The sequence below is a fragment of the Tenrec ecaudatus genome, chromosome 9 (genome assembly GCF_050624435.1).
Source record: "Tenrec ecaudatus isolate mTenEca1 chromosome 9, mTenEca1.hap1, whole genome shotgun sequence".
Lineage (NCBI taxonomy): Eukaryota > Metazoa > Chordata > Mammalia > Afrosoricida > Tenrecidae > Tenrec > Tenrec ecaudatus.
This window is the reverse complement of record NC_134538.1, coordinates 149302689-149317814: the sequence shown is the minus strand read 5'-3', so window position 1 is coordinate 149317814 and position 15126 is coordinate 149302689. Positions and strand designations below refer to the sequence as shown.

At 38.8% G+C, this 15126-nt stretch overlaps 1 protein-coding gene and 1 pseudogene across 2 annotated transcripts in view; one reads left to right on the top strand and one right to left on the bottom strand.

Annotated features, from left to right (window-relative positions):
• Positions 1 to 15126, bottom strand: part of KLHDC10 (kelch domain containing 10) — a 78963-nt gene that overhangs the window by 25321 nt on the left and 38516 nt on the right. Inside the window, exon 2 of one of the 2 annotated variants that reach the window (XM_075558661.1) lies at positions 4555 to 4641. The exons of the other annotated variant lie outside the window; for it this stretch is intronic. Within the exon in view, the coding sequence (XP_075414776.1) occupies positions 4555 to 4641 (87 nt within the window). The remainder of the gene's footprint in view (positions 1 to 4554; positions 4642 to 15126) is intronic. 2 annotated transcript variants of the gene reach the window in all.
• LOC142457534 (U7 small nuclear RNA) lies at positions 7958 to 8026 on the top strand (annotated as a pseudogene).

Below are 15126 nucleotides of genomic sequence, written 5' to 3'. Positions count from 1 at the left end.
TGAGCTGCTAGCCTTAAGGTCGGTGGTTCAAGCCTGTGAGCTAATCCATGGGAGAAAGATGAGGCGGTCTGTCTGTTCCTGTAAAGATTTATAGTCTGCATATACAACTCTTTTTAAAAGAGACTTCGCCATGGAGGTGTATGATTTCAATTCTATACATTAAAAAAATGTTGACATAATGTGCAGCCCCAAGTAAAAAGAAATGTTTTGAAAATTAGGATGGCAATAAATGTACAAATGTGCTAGACACAACGGATGGATGTATGGATTGTAAAATGAATTGTAGGAGCCCCCAATAAAGTGATTTTAAAAAGAAAAACATAATCTATGTCATTGAACAGTATATATAGAAATTGTTTAATGGGAACCTAATTTGCTATGTAAACTCTCATCAAAACACAATAAAATATATATATATATTTTTTAAATTTGATAGTCTCGCCCACGTTATCATGTGTCTTTTCTCTAGTTAGTGATTTAACCTTCCTTTACCTCCTACTCCTGGTAATCTCCAAAGAATGTTTCTTTCTGTGTATGAACCTTTTCTTAACTTTTTACACAACTAGTCTCATATTTCTCTTTTTGTGATGGACTAATTTCCCTCAGCATAATATCCTCCATGTTTATCCATGTTATAAGGTATCTCATAGATGCACTGCTACTGTTTAAACTGGGGAGTACTCCATTGTGTGAAGGGACCACAATTTATCCATCCACTCGCTTGTCAGGCACTCGCTGTGTCCAGTTCTGCTAGTGTGAACATCGGTGTGTCCTTTCCTTTCCAGCAGGCCCTGAGGTTCCACTACCCCCAGTTTATTCCCTTTTCCTCTTCGGACTCTAAACTTAGAGAGGATTTCTTCTGACTCTAAGCTTAGTTTCAGGGTGGAACCAAGAAATAAATCCTTAGGCTTTCACCATATGGCAAGAACACTTACTGGATTTGCCTTCCACTCTGCCCTGGTTTCTCAACAATCTCATTCCAACTGCTTTCTATTATGCTGTGATTCCCAAAACTTGCTGGTACTAACCCTCCCCCCAAACAACAACAACTGCTGGTACTGTAACAATAGAAACAGTGATGCTGGTTGCCACCATTAACCCAACACTGCTAAACCTAAGAGGCTCTTCGACGGGCTTTGTAGCTATTCTTAATCTTCACAGCAAGCCAAGGACGCAGACTCAGTGACAAAAAGAAACAGAGACATAGCAACCGGTCCAAGGCCAAAGTCGATACAACAGCTTTGCCATACAATTCTGACTTATTCTTTTTATGTCCGCTTTATCGCTTTCTAAAGACAGCTCAGGAGTGGGAGTAGCCTAAGGGGTGGCCTCTGTCCATCATGCTGTACTACTGGAAGCCAGCTCGGCCTTCATCGGACCACACTTGAATGTGGCAGAAGCCTCTTTAAAGCGTCGAGAATCTACAGAAGGAATCTAGTGGCAGAAAATGGGCCCTATGAAAGAAACTGTCCTCCGTCAGACAGATAGAGATTAGGTCACAGGACTCCCAGAATGAAGCTTGAGAGTGGCAATTCTTAAAATGCAGGTTAAGTTTTAAAACAAAGAAAAAAACCCCAATGAAATGTTAAGTAGTTACACTGTTATGTTCTCAATAATCCATTAGTTTCACTGTCACCATGACCAGAGAAAGTGAGAACATATTAAAACTTTTAACCCAATACTATTTTCTGACAGTGACCTTTTCAAGGATGCGGTTCACTTTAAAGGCACGTGCTGTGCCGACCACATGCACTAGGACATGACCTGAGATAACATATGAAAGGCCCTGTCCTTGCCCTTCCAGAACTTACAGTCCAGTGGGAGGCTGGATGGGTGCTATGACACAGAAGGTGCCTTCCGGACCAAGAGGAGACAGGCCTGCCAGAGACGCTTCCCTGGAAGTAACGCTTAAGAGTGGTAAAGGTTACAATTGTAATAGTTGGGATATTGAACTGAACTTAGCATCTTTCCCTAAAATGCACTGTTTGGTCCACCGGGATAGAATGGTGAGGAGCTCTGCAGCCCAAAAGCAAGCCCAGCTGGCCTCTGCCTCCCTCCACTTCACTTAACCATTAAGTCTTGTCTAATTATTTGGTTTGGTTTTCCCCCAGCTTTCCACACTTACTACAACCACCTTACGTCTCAGCCTCCAGCATTTCTCACCTTGGTAATTGTAACAACCGCCAAACTGCTCTTTCAATTATTTCTCTTCACTGACTCAAAACAAATCTGATGCTGAAAACTCCCACTTGACCTGGGCCCTCTCTCTATGGCTTCTTCCCACACCCTTCCCTGCCACACCGAACTTCCTGCCGTTTCTGAAAGCACCACGCTGTTTTGCTTCAATGCCTTCACTCACGTGGCCTGGTCCCCACCATCTAAAACCTCCCAAGCCTCCTGTGCTAACACCTACTCATTTCTTTAAGCACGGCCCTTCTGAAAAGTCCTCCTGGTGGCTACTCCTTCCTGCCCTCCACTCAGCTGGAGTCGGGCCGGCTGTGCTCCCTCACCAGAGCATGTATCACAGAGAACTGCACTCACCTCATTCTCTACTCAGCTATCTGCTCATCTGATGAGCTACATCATTACACTTTACACAGAGATTGGTACATAGGAGGTAATCAAGAAATACTGCAAGAATGAACTAAATAAACAAGGGAAGATAATTATATCTGCTGATGAGATAAACAGAGGAGATGTGGGAAGTAGGGCAGAACCTTGGAGCAAAACCCACCTTCTGTGGGTGGGAAGAAAAGAAGCCAGTGAAGGAGACAGAATGAACCATCAAAGAGGTGGGAAGGAACTATCTGGGATAATACAACACCCCAAAAGAAGAGACATGTTTAAAGAAAGTACAAATGCCAGCAGCATCCAACACGACAAACCAAACAGGTCAGAGAGGTGTGAACTAAGACCTGGTCCCCTGCACTCTCAGACACCATGTTCTCGCTCAGCCAATGGTTGAGGCAATCTAGGCCTTACAAATAACCAATGGTATGAAACTTACCTGTAATCTTTCTTCTCCCTGATCAGAAAAAAAATTTAAAACACAGAATACACAAAAGAAAAGAAAGTCCCAACATCCAGTTAAAAGCACAGGGGCTCGACAATTTTCTTTATGAGTATTCTTGTTAAACACAGTTGATAGTATATTGATTTCCACATCCTACTTAGGCAATTTCTTAATTATAACTACCTTTAGTCACCCCAAGTTAGTACTCTCATTATAAATCACTAAATTAGTATTCTAATCTAGAAATAGAAAAGAGGGGGGCCTATTACAGACTTAGACATACCAACTTGGTCTTGAGTGAATAGGTTTTATGTCACATAATACTAAAGTTACCTATTAATTTGCAGCAATAAAATTATTTATGCCAAAAGATAACACACTGCCCCTGTGCCCAAGCTTGTCTTCACTCATTTAGGCTGGACTTTAATCTTTTCATGTTCCAGAGCTTGGCTGCTAAAAATAGTTAAGCACTGGATATAGAAACAGCTTATAGCAGCTGCTGAATTTCCACCACCAACCCCCCCACAGGATTCTTTTTAAATCTCTTCAGTTAGAATTAGATATACTGGCTTATAAATAATTTAATAACATCTACATTAAAATATTAAGCACATCTGTCTGGAATGTGTTATATCTAGAAAAATCATGGATCACAATTTCCAATCCTCTTCTATGATTTTCTTTTTTCAGTGTGAACTGTTTTAGTAGGGGGGGGGAAGCATAGAGAATACAGTATTTCTAAAAGTAAGAATTGCTAGGCCAAAGGCTATGAACCAAGGCGTTTGATATATTGTCCAGTTGAATCCACGAATTACTCTTCTATATCAATATATGAGCTCTATTTCCCAACAGCCTTACCAACACTGGGTATTCTGACTTTTCATCTAAGAGGTAAAGATGATATAATTTTAACTGGCATCTGTTCAACAAGACTGAAAATTCGTAATTGTGCACATTTATTGGCCATTTTGATTTCTTCTTTACCAAGTGATTATTCATTTTTAATCTAATTTTCTAATCATAATTTGCTTTTAAAAATATATGTTTGTAAGAATTTGTTCTTGTTTTGCTTTTTAAGAATTTGCTTTTTATATTCATGAAATTAGTCATTTCTCACAAATGTATTTATTTCCATTTTTATTTTATTTATGTGTATGGTATAAGATTTTTAATTCTATATAGTCACATCAACTAATCTTTTATTTCTTTCTTAGAATCACATTTAGGATATTCTTAATATGTGAAATTATTTGCTCAGCCTTCTTTATATTGTATTGTTACAGTGAAATCATACTGGTATCAGTAAGATGATTATTTCTACCCTCTCATAGACAATAAGTGATTACTTCCCCAACACTTATAATTACAATTCCAAACATGATCAATATGGGATATGGGAGTAAAATTAAATTCTAGACTTTTCTTAACTCTAATTTTAAGCTGCTAAACAATGAAAAACCAACAGAGTTTGAATTTTACAAATTCATGAAGAGTTCCCTTTAACCCATATGAAGACAGAGCTCTTGCTAGTTATCACCCACCTCTCAAAAACCTGTTAGGGATCCTTATGATGGGACAGGACTGAATGAAGCGTCTCCTAACTGGGTCCCATCGTATTTTCTTCTTACCTGTTACCACAATTATCAGCAATAAGTCAGACACATACAACACATGGCAAATAATACAGTTACTGCAGTTATAAAGACAGAAAAACAAGGAACAAAACAATACTTGAATACAGAAAGAAGTGATGTAAAGTAGCATTTAATCCTGTTTTGGAAGCCAACACAAAATTAAATTTATATATAAGCAGCGATGAAGGTTTTCAATTCTTATGCCCAGAAGAATACAAATGTGCACTTTCCCCCCCTGAATTCGGTTTCAATAGTACATGCACTCAACAATCACCAATGCCATCTTGTGGCAAAAATTCACCAGGAGCCTTGGGTCCAATCTTAAAATTATCGTACTTTTAAATGAGGAAATGTCAACAAAAAGATGCTATGACTGAAACTAACTGGGTATAAGAGGCTCCTGCTCTCTTCCGGGTTAGCTACTATTCTTTGACTGGTTACAGGGCTAAGTGGTTAGAGCATGGATACTATTCTTTAAATATGAAATAAACCGGGTTGCATCATAATTAATATCTTGTGATAGCAACCAAATAAACCATTACGTATTCTAGTACTTCTACCAAACGGACAGAGAGGAAAAAACTCATCTGCCTTTTTTTTTTCATCTGCCTTTCTTGGAAGCAAATCAGTTCTACACTAAACCCAATTAAAATCTGCTTTCTTGCAAAATAAGAAGGAAAATGCAATGTATCATGGAACTAACTTAAATCTGGATCATTTTCTCTTTTCCCAAAGTTTTGGTAGCTGTAACAACATGAACAATTTACATTTGCAAGTGTTGAACATGTAAAAAGAGCTTTCGCATACATTCGCTGAAATGGATTCAGAACCACCCCTTGATCTGCTCGACAATTATTTGCAGCATCTGCTTTGCCTCCAGCCCTCTCCAGGAGAGTATGACTCCTACCCTCAACCAGTCCATGGTCTTGTGAGGAAGGCAGATGTGTAGGCAAATCATTACATCACAAAGAAGCAAATGCTGCAATAGGGACTATAAAAACACTGAGGAAGATGTCATTTTAATTTTACAAATAAGGGATCAAAAAGAAAAGTAAGTGACTTAGCCAGGACTCTTGCCAGAAACTCTGTCTGTGTCACTGCCTCCTTTCCACTACTCCGCACTTACCCTGTCTCCAGGGGCTCCCTAGGTGGAGGAAGGGTTCACCTTTGGCAATTGCAAATCTGGTCAGATGTTCATCTGTAGTACTTGTGCATAAAAACCACAAATTCTATGTAATTAATTAGCATTATAAATACTGTGAAGGAGACCACTTTGTGGGCAAAGGGAAGAATTCTATATTTGCAAAAATGTTTGTTTTTTAATCCCGTAAGTCTTTTAAATCAGTGGTTCCCAAATGTTGGTTTACAGACCACTGCCAGTCTAAGGTGAAGAGTCCCCAGTCCAAGACAAGATGAAAAAATACAAGCCAGGCAGCAAGTTTCGCGGGAGGAAGGAGGAGCTAAAATGTCCCATTTAAAAGCCTGTCATGTCTCAGAGATGAAAAAAAAAAACTTGTTGTTAAAATAATGAGGATAAGAAATGGTAGTTGTGTTTTTTAATATCCTCTCTTGGAAAAAGAGAAAAATTGCAAGTCTCTATTTCTGTATGTATTTAAATATTACAGGTTTATGATACCCAAGTCTGTCCAACCACTGCTTTAAACAGCAAGTCAATCATTGAAGCAGGCTGAAAGGATACATTAAGATTTAGTATAAGAAGCCTCCCCTGCCCTCAAGAAGCTCCTGCTCTAATGGGGGAAACAAGACAGACACATAGCACAATTAGAGAGCAATACAAGACAGAATATAACAAGCAATTACCTTAAAACATGGCATTTTTAGGTAGCAAAAGCAGGAAAATGTACATACCCTTTGACCCAGCTATTCCACTTCTAGGAATTTATTCCTAAAGAAACAATCATGGATGCATACAAAGATATGTGGACAGAGATTCACTATGATATTATTTATAATCATAAAATTATAAATACTTTAAATGCCCAATGGTCCACTGGTTAAATTGTTAAATAAATATATTTAAGTATGCTCATATTCTATGCAGCAACTAAAAATTGCATACAAAAATATTTACAAACATGAGAAAACATTCACAACATGTTACAAATTATGAAATAGTATTTCAGTGATACTATTTGTACATAGAAGGCTATCCATGACATTTAATTGTGGTTATTTGTGGCCTATTGTTATGAGTGATTTGGGTGTTTTCCCTTTGTGTTGGTCTTTGTTTTCTAAACTATCTCACTATAAGCAGGCATTATTTATGGACTGGAAGAAAAACAATACCATGTTACTTTAGTTTTTTTAAAAGCTAAGATGAAAAATGTTGGAGAGAAACATACCAAACAGTGAACAGTGGTTACAATTAGGATTTGAGCAATCAGCCCTTTTATGTTGTCCAAAAATTCTAGAATGTAATTATTCTTTTGGGGTGAAAAGACAGAAAATTGCTTTAGGAAAACACTGAAATTATTGAACCAAAGCTGTAATTTAAAATCCTTTCTGATGGATTCTCAGAGCTTCTGTCAGACATCTTTGGTGTGTTTCTTTCCCAGCAGCCAGTGAGGCTCTGTCACAGGTACAAAGCAGACACCAGCGCGGCCCCATGCGTCCTTCCTTCACGCAAGGAGAAACCAGCAGCAAATGGGAACCGAAGTGATGTCTTTGTTTCTTTTAAAGGAAGCGCTATTCTTTTCCACATTTCACATAAATAGATTCTAAGCCTGACATTTCTGTACACTGAAATTTAACTTTTTGTTTTTGCCAATCTTCATTAGTGATGGCTTTTACTCTTCAACACTTAAAACACACACACAACTTTGATTCTTCAAAGATAACATCAATCTTTTCTTTTTACCAGCCCTTCAGTTGTAGTATGCTTATTTCACCATAAACTTAACAAAGACAATGACTGGATTGAGATGGTAGGATAAGGATACTGTAAGTGTCTTCTCTTCCTCCTAAAAACAAAAATCTACCTCGCTGCCATGAATCAATACCTACTGATCCTACAACTGCTCCTTGTGCCTCTCCCAGACTGTCACTCTTGACAGAGTACAGCGCCCCATCCTGTTATCCCTCCCCTCAAGTCTCCAAAATACAAAAGACATCTTTAAAAATCCATAATCAAATGGGTTAGAATTAAAGAAACCCAAGGCAGATGAGAAGCTAATATAATCAGAGCCAAAGAGGAAGCTGCGGTCCTCCTCAGCCAGAGGGAGAGAGGGCTGCTGCCCTCAGTCACACCATATACACAGGTGGGAGAACCAGGAAACAGTGAAAACGGCTTTAGTGAAACAGCTCTTTTAGAATTTGTCTAGAAGGTTTTCCAAGGTTTTTTTCCCTCTGGAAAATCTCCCCCAACACACATACACCCACAAAATAAAAAAAACCAGCTTTAAGTACAGCTGGTTGGAGGTGAACAGACATCATACAGCAAGTCCACCCCTGCCACCTGTTTACCAATTTGGGTCCAAAGGTATAGAACCATTTGCTTCTAGGGGAGAGGGAAACAGCAGCAAACAACAATAGCTGTCACACCCCAGGTAGGAGCAGGACAGAGCCGTGTGTGGGAGGAGGGCACCCTCCACCCTCGACTCAGTCCCTTCCCACACTCCATGCAGATGTGCTGTGATGGGCAGACCTGATGTTCACAGAAGACCCTCAGGACTCTCAGAGAGAGGAGCAAAAGCCAAGACTCTACTAGGAAGTCAAGGCAGTACGTAGTGGGGTTCACAGAAGAACCTACACTCAGAGAGAGTGAATAGATTGAAAATTGGGGGGGGGGGGTTCCAAAAAGTGCATTGAAAAATGGATTGAAGGAAAATGGAATTTTTCCCAGAACTTTCTAAATCCCCTCAAGAGTATAAAACTTTGGAAAAAGCACATTTAATATCCAAAGAAATGTGTAAAGTAATATTATATTTATTAAAAAGAAAAGCACTTGAAGTTCTTAGAAGTCAAGTTTTTTTAAGAAGTCAAATTTTTTATACTGACCTAAAAAAAATCTAAAAGGCTAGAGACTATAATAAAGTTTAAAAGAATATTAAATTAGTAAGTCAAAAAGTAGAGCCAAAAAATTCACCATAATATAGCACATAAAGGTCAGAGAGGTAGAAAAAAAAATTTTTTAATTAAGGTACAAAAATAATTAAACAAACACTATCAAAATAGTAGCTGTCTTTTTAAAAGAAACGAAAGGGCTGACTCTCATATTCATACAGAAAAACAACCAAAAGCTAAGCCTATTGCTGTCAAGCTGATGCCGACTCATAATGACCCTACAGGTCAGGGTAACTTCCCCCCAAAGTTCCCATTGCCGAATGTCTTCAGACACACACTGCCACATCTTTCTCCCACTGATGGGCAGGTACTCACTGAGCGCTTTAACCATCATGCCACCAAGGTTCCTATAGAAATACAAAGAACCCAGAATATCAAAACAATCTTGAGAAGGAATAGTTGGAGGCTCTTCCTGATTTCAAAACTTCCTATAATGTTATAGTATAGGCAGACCTCAGACACACTGGGCGTTCGAGTCCAGCCCATCGCAATAAGGCCAATCTCACAGCAAAGCAAGTCACACGAATATTCTGCCTTCTCAGCACGTTCAAGTTATATTCATGCTATCCTGTAGAGCAGCAGTTCTCAACCTGGGGGTTGAACGACCCTTTCACAGGGGTCGTCCAATTCATAACAGTAGCACAATGACAGTGATGAAGTAGCAATGAAAAGAACTTTATGGTTGGGGGGGTGGGTCACCACCACATGAGGAACTGTATGAAAGGGACACGGCAGGAGGAAGGTGGAGATCCACTGCTGTAGATAAGTGTACAACAGTATTATGAAAAAGTTTGAAATATCATGAGAATTAACACAATGAGACAGACATAAAATGAGCTCAGACTTGCTCGATACAAAGTTGCCGCAAATGGACAATGTAAACAAAGGACAGACACTAGTGTCTGCAGAGTGCAATCAAGGAAGGTATGCCTGCTTGTGAGAAGGTGAGGCGCTCTACTCTTGTAGAGATTTACAGCTTGGAGAAACCCCCCTAGGGCAGTTCTACTCGGCCCTAAAGGGAGCTATGAGTCCGTGGTGAGGGACTCCGTGTTGAGTGTGGTTTGGGGGCTGGTACTCAAGATAGTGTGGAACTGACACAAGGAGAAATATACAGTTCAGTGAGAAAGACTTGAGAGTTCAAGATTAAAACCATTCATTTATGGTCAAGTGATTTTCAATAGGATGCAAAAGTATTCAATAAAGAAATCTATTCTTTTAACAAATGGTCCGAGAGCAGATGTACAGCTACATAATAATAGTAATTCGGACCCCTACCTCACATCATACAGAAAAATAACTTAAAATGGATCAAAGACTCAAATATAAGAACTAAAACTCTTAAAAGAAAACATAGGTGTATATCTTTATAACGTTGGATTAAGCAATGGTTTCTTAGATATGGCATTAAAAGTAGCACAGACATCAAAAAGTTTAGAGAAAACCCCATTCTCTTTTCATTCCACTAAGGGTTGTATTATATTTTCCCCAATCCAGACAGCATACCAATCCATCATTCAATCATATCAAGCAATACTGTACCACTGTTATCAAGAAGGTGTGTTTTAAATAAAGGGGAGGACATAGAATGCTAATTGCCTCCTTTGTCACGAGATGAGAACTTGATGGTGTCCAGCTAACCATGACTGACCATTTCAATCAAAAGATGAATCCTGGTCAAAAGGGGAGACAACAAGAACAAGATTTCCAAGTGTCATGTATGTACTTTCTAGAGCAGCGGTTCTCAACCTTCCTAATGCCGCGACCCTTGAATGCAGCTCCTCATGTGGTGGTGACCCCAACCATAACATTATTTTTGTTGCTACTTCATCACTGTAATTTGCTACTGTTATGAATCGGGCAACCCCTGTGAAAGGGTCGTTGGACCCCCAAAGGGGTCGCGACTTACGGGTTGAGAAACGCTGCTCTAGAGCCATGGGACTAGATAAATCTACAAAAGTACAATCCTGGGCTAATCTCTAACCCTTAAACCAATAGTAACCCCTGAAGTCTTCTTTACACCTAAGAACAGTTTCGCTTAACTAGTAAAAAATGTCTGCCTTGTGCAACTGCCATATATACTTGTATATAAGCCAAGATTTTCAGCACATCTTTAATGCAGATTTTGTGGTAAAATTAGGTGCCTCAGCAGATATTCGAGTGGGCTTATACTTGAGTATATATGGTATGTTCTTTTTAGAACCATCTAGATGATGTCAAACTGGCCATTGCAACTTGGAAATCTCAATGAGGCCTCAAGGGCAGTAGGTTTGTGTTAGCTCTGAGAAGGGAAGTGAGAACGGCTGTCACTCAGAGAATGCACTCACTCTCACAGACTTGTACCTGCTTACTCTCAACAAAAGAAGCTTTATAATGTTTAAAGAGTAGCAATCACAGGCCAATATCTCTGTCATACATAGGAACACAAATCCTTACAAAATATTAGTAAATGAAATCAAGTTATATAAAGGACAACATATTATGACCAAGCAAAACATAATCTAAGAATTTAAGGCTAGTGTAACATTCAAGAATCAGCCATTGTTAATTTACCACCTTTAAAACAATATGGAGGGAAACCCAAAGGCAATTTCAATAGATGTAGAAAAAGAGTTTGATAAAACTCAGCCTGGAAACTGGAAGAAAGGAAATTCTTCAATCTGATAAATTATTATCTTTAATAAATCTGCAACGAATTGACTGAGGAAGCAATGAAGCACTCAGCTGCCGATTCAACCCCTTGCCCCCCATGGGGAACCCAGCATTTGCTCCTGTAGAGACCACCACTTAGGAAACCCCACAGAGCAGTTCTCTTCTGTCACCTGAGTCTCTACCAGTCAGAATCGACATGGCACTTCATAATGCCACTCAAAGAAAAAACACTGAAGAACACTTTCACTAAAGGCTGGAGACAACAATGCCCAATATCCTCACTTTTCTCTAAAATTAAGATGTTTTAACTTGACTATAAATTTTAAAAGTCACTCTATTCTGAGTGAGTACTGGAAATTCTAGCTAGTGGAATGAGGCAAGAAAGAGGGAAGGGGGACAAAGACTGGGAAGGGCAAAATAAATTGTCTTTATTTGAAGATAACATGATTGTATAAGTAGAAAATCCAAATTAATCTACAATTAGAATAAGTGAATTTTTTAACGTTGCTGGATTCAAGCTTAAAATACCAAATACAACAGTACTTCTCTAAACTAACAATTATAAAATGAAAATGTCTATATGCCATTTAAAATGTCTAAAAATCCTAAATAGTAAGAAGTGTCATATAATATCTAAGAATAAATCTAATTGACGATGTGTATTCGGGAAATTAAACTCCAGAAGCGATGCCTCTTTAAAGAGGGGGAGGACACACCCACTTCTTATGCTCTGCCAGACCACTTTCTCAGCCTCGACAATTCCATGGCTACTTCATCTTCATGACAGTGCCCTTACAGTAACTGCTGCCTGCGTGCACGGAGGAGCCATTTGCGCCTTTGGAAATGGAACAGGAAGATGGCTCTGCTCAGATGACACTGATGTGAATATTCAAAAAGGCTTAGACTATTGGGGGCCAATAGTTCAGTTAATACAAGTCACCAAAGGTTTCGTTCTATGTAAATTTGACTATAAATTTTAAAAGTTACTCTTCTGATGTTTTAAAAATCATTTGGTTGGGGGGTTCATACAACTCTTGTTACAACCCATATATATCACTTGTATCCGACATATTCGTACATCTATTCCACGGTTCTTTTCTAGACATTTACTTTCCATTGAGCACTTGGAATCAGCTCCTCTTTGCCCCCCCCCCATACACCCTCATGGCCCCCTTTGATAGATTGTAGATTTAGATTGTTAATTATTTTCAAATTTCACACCCACCACTGTCCAACAGCAGCAAAATTACAGTAATGAAGTAGCAAATATATTAATTTTATGGTTGGGGGTCACAATAACATGAGGAATTGTATTAAAGGGTCACATTAGCAAGGTTGAAAACCACTGCTTTAACTAATAATGAATGTCTTGTTTGAGTCGTGAGTTCTTTTAAGAACTATCTATGTGGGATCAAACTGACAACAGCAACCCAAAAGATGAGACAGGAATCTTAGAAAAGGAGGATGAGAATGCTTGCCCAACCTCAGGACCATAATCAGAGCCACTGAACTGATCGTGGAGACATTGCTGAGTGGAAGATGCTTTGCGGTACATACTCTCAACAACAAAAATAAGTGTGATAAAAAATGTAAACTGTGATTTTGTACTTTGCACTTAACCAAAATGGCTTAACTAAGAAATAGTAATAACATTAAATGCTGACAAGGAGGCAACGAAATTGGATCACTCACACATGGTTGGTGGGAATGAAAAATGGTGTAATCAGTCCTATGTGCTTACCCTAGAACTCAGCACCTGCACGCCTGGGCACTTATCCAGGGAAATAACCCCTTTGTCATTCGGGTTTGCATCAGTATTCACGTATCATTTTACTGAGAAAAAAAATAGGCTGTTGGTTGAGGTCGGCCTTGAGGAGGTCAGGTAAAGGGGAAGTTACCTGAAGACTCACGCTGTTTCAAAAGCAGATGTGATACTGGAAACCGCTTTCAAAAAACCGCTCTCCTTGTTAGGGAATAGTAAATTCAAAACAGGCGATACAGTTTACAGATTAAAACTTAATCAAAATTTACTATAATTCATAAACCCACGTTAGATTAAAATACTCAATCTGCCTCCAATAGGCTTAAAAACCCCAAGGACACTTTTGATTTATAAAGTAGTATCATCACATTCCCAATGCTGATGAATGGTTGCCAAAACTGAAATAAAAGCCCTTGCAACTCCCACTTTTGACTCAGTGTAACAGTACAAATTCTTGGCTCAGAAGGGTCAATCATAAATATACCATAAACAATATGTAGACAAGACAGTACCCCAGGCTCACGCAAGCCCTGAAAGCTGTGCAGTTACCAATGGAATCAACAGCACTCCACCTAGTCCAATGGCTCTTGATATGGAATCGGCAAGCTTGTTACAAACTTAATAAAAAACATGAATTAAAAAATACATTATCAGGCCCACCCCAGTAGGTTTGGCATATCAATTTTAGGGGAATCAGTTTCAATTAAGGCTAATAAAAATTACTGGCTCTCTTCCAGGGGTGGGGGGAGGGAAGCACTCACAATTGTACATATGATATACTACATATACTTGTGCATAAGCCGAGTTTTTCAGCACATTTTTAATGCTTTTTTTTCATCTTTTTTTTAATAAATCATTTTATTGGGGCTCATACAACTCTTATCACAATCCATACATATATCAATTGAGTAAAGCACCCTTATACATTCGTTGTCCTTAATCCAGTTTTGTAGTAAAATTAGGTGCCTCTGCTGATATTCGGGTTGGCTTATACTCGAATATATATGGTAATCCCCTGAAGAAAGAGTCTCTCTCTCTCTCTCTCTCTCTCTATATATATATATATATATATATATACACACACACACACACACACACACACACACACACACACACACCCATGGATTAATGGATCCCAGGTGGAAAAATAAAATAAAATTTTGACTCATAATGTTATGTCTTTTCAAAGGGGCGGTTATATAAGAAGAGATTTATTCTACATGGTATCAAATGATAAAACTCAAAGTTGCAGCTGAATGTATGGTAAGTGTCTGTGATAGCTGCTGAGTCGGCACAACTGTCCTAAGACCACACTGCCTGGTCCTGCACCATCCTCACAGTTCTTGGGTGTTTTGAAGACCCATGTTACCATTTGAATTGCCAAAGACAAACAGCTCTCTACACAGAGTAAGGGGCATGTTCTAAGGTGAAATAAGCAAATCTCTTTGAAATAGAAACTTAAATATATTCTTATATTAAGACTATTACAGAAAGGATTCCAGCATGGGGTAGGAGAAGGATGGACATGACTTCTAAATTCTCCTTCTACTTGAAAGCTCGGTGGATGAACAGCAAAGTAAACCCAATGGGACGGTTCGACTCCTGCCACATGGGCTGGGCTCACATAAACTGGGATAGACTGGGGCACCTAACAACCAGGAGATTAGCAGAAAGGAGAAAGCTCAAAGGTCATTTCTTTTTTACTGCTTGCAGATTACTTGATTTTTTCTGTTTACAACATCAAAAAACAAAACCACAACTGCTTACATTTGTATGCAATGCACCCCTGTGTCAATGTGTGCAACTGTCTTGAAACATAAACTACTGTGTAGCCAGATCATCTGCTTTTCATAAATCAATATCACCGCCTCCTGTGTTATCCCTAGCAAATTTTCTTGCTTACAAAACAATTAAAAATTTTAAAAAAGTAAAACCAGTATAAAATACAACCAACCACCCTAGAAAATAACCTAACCCTTTCCCTG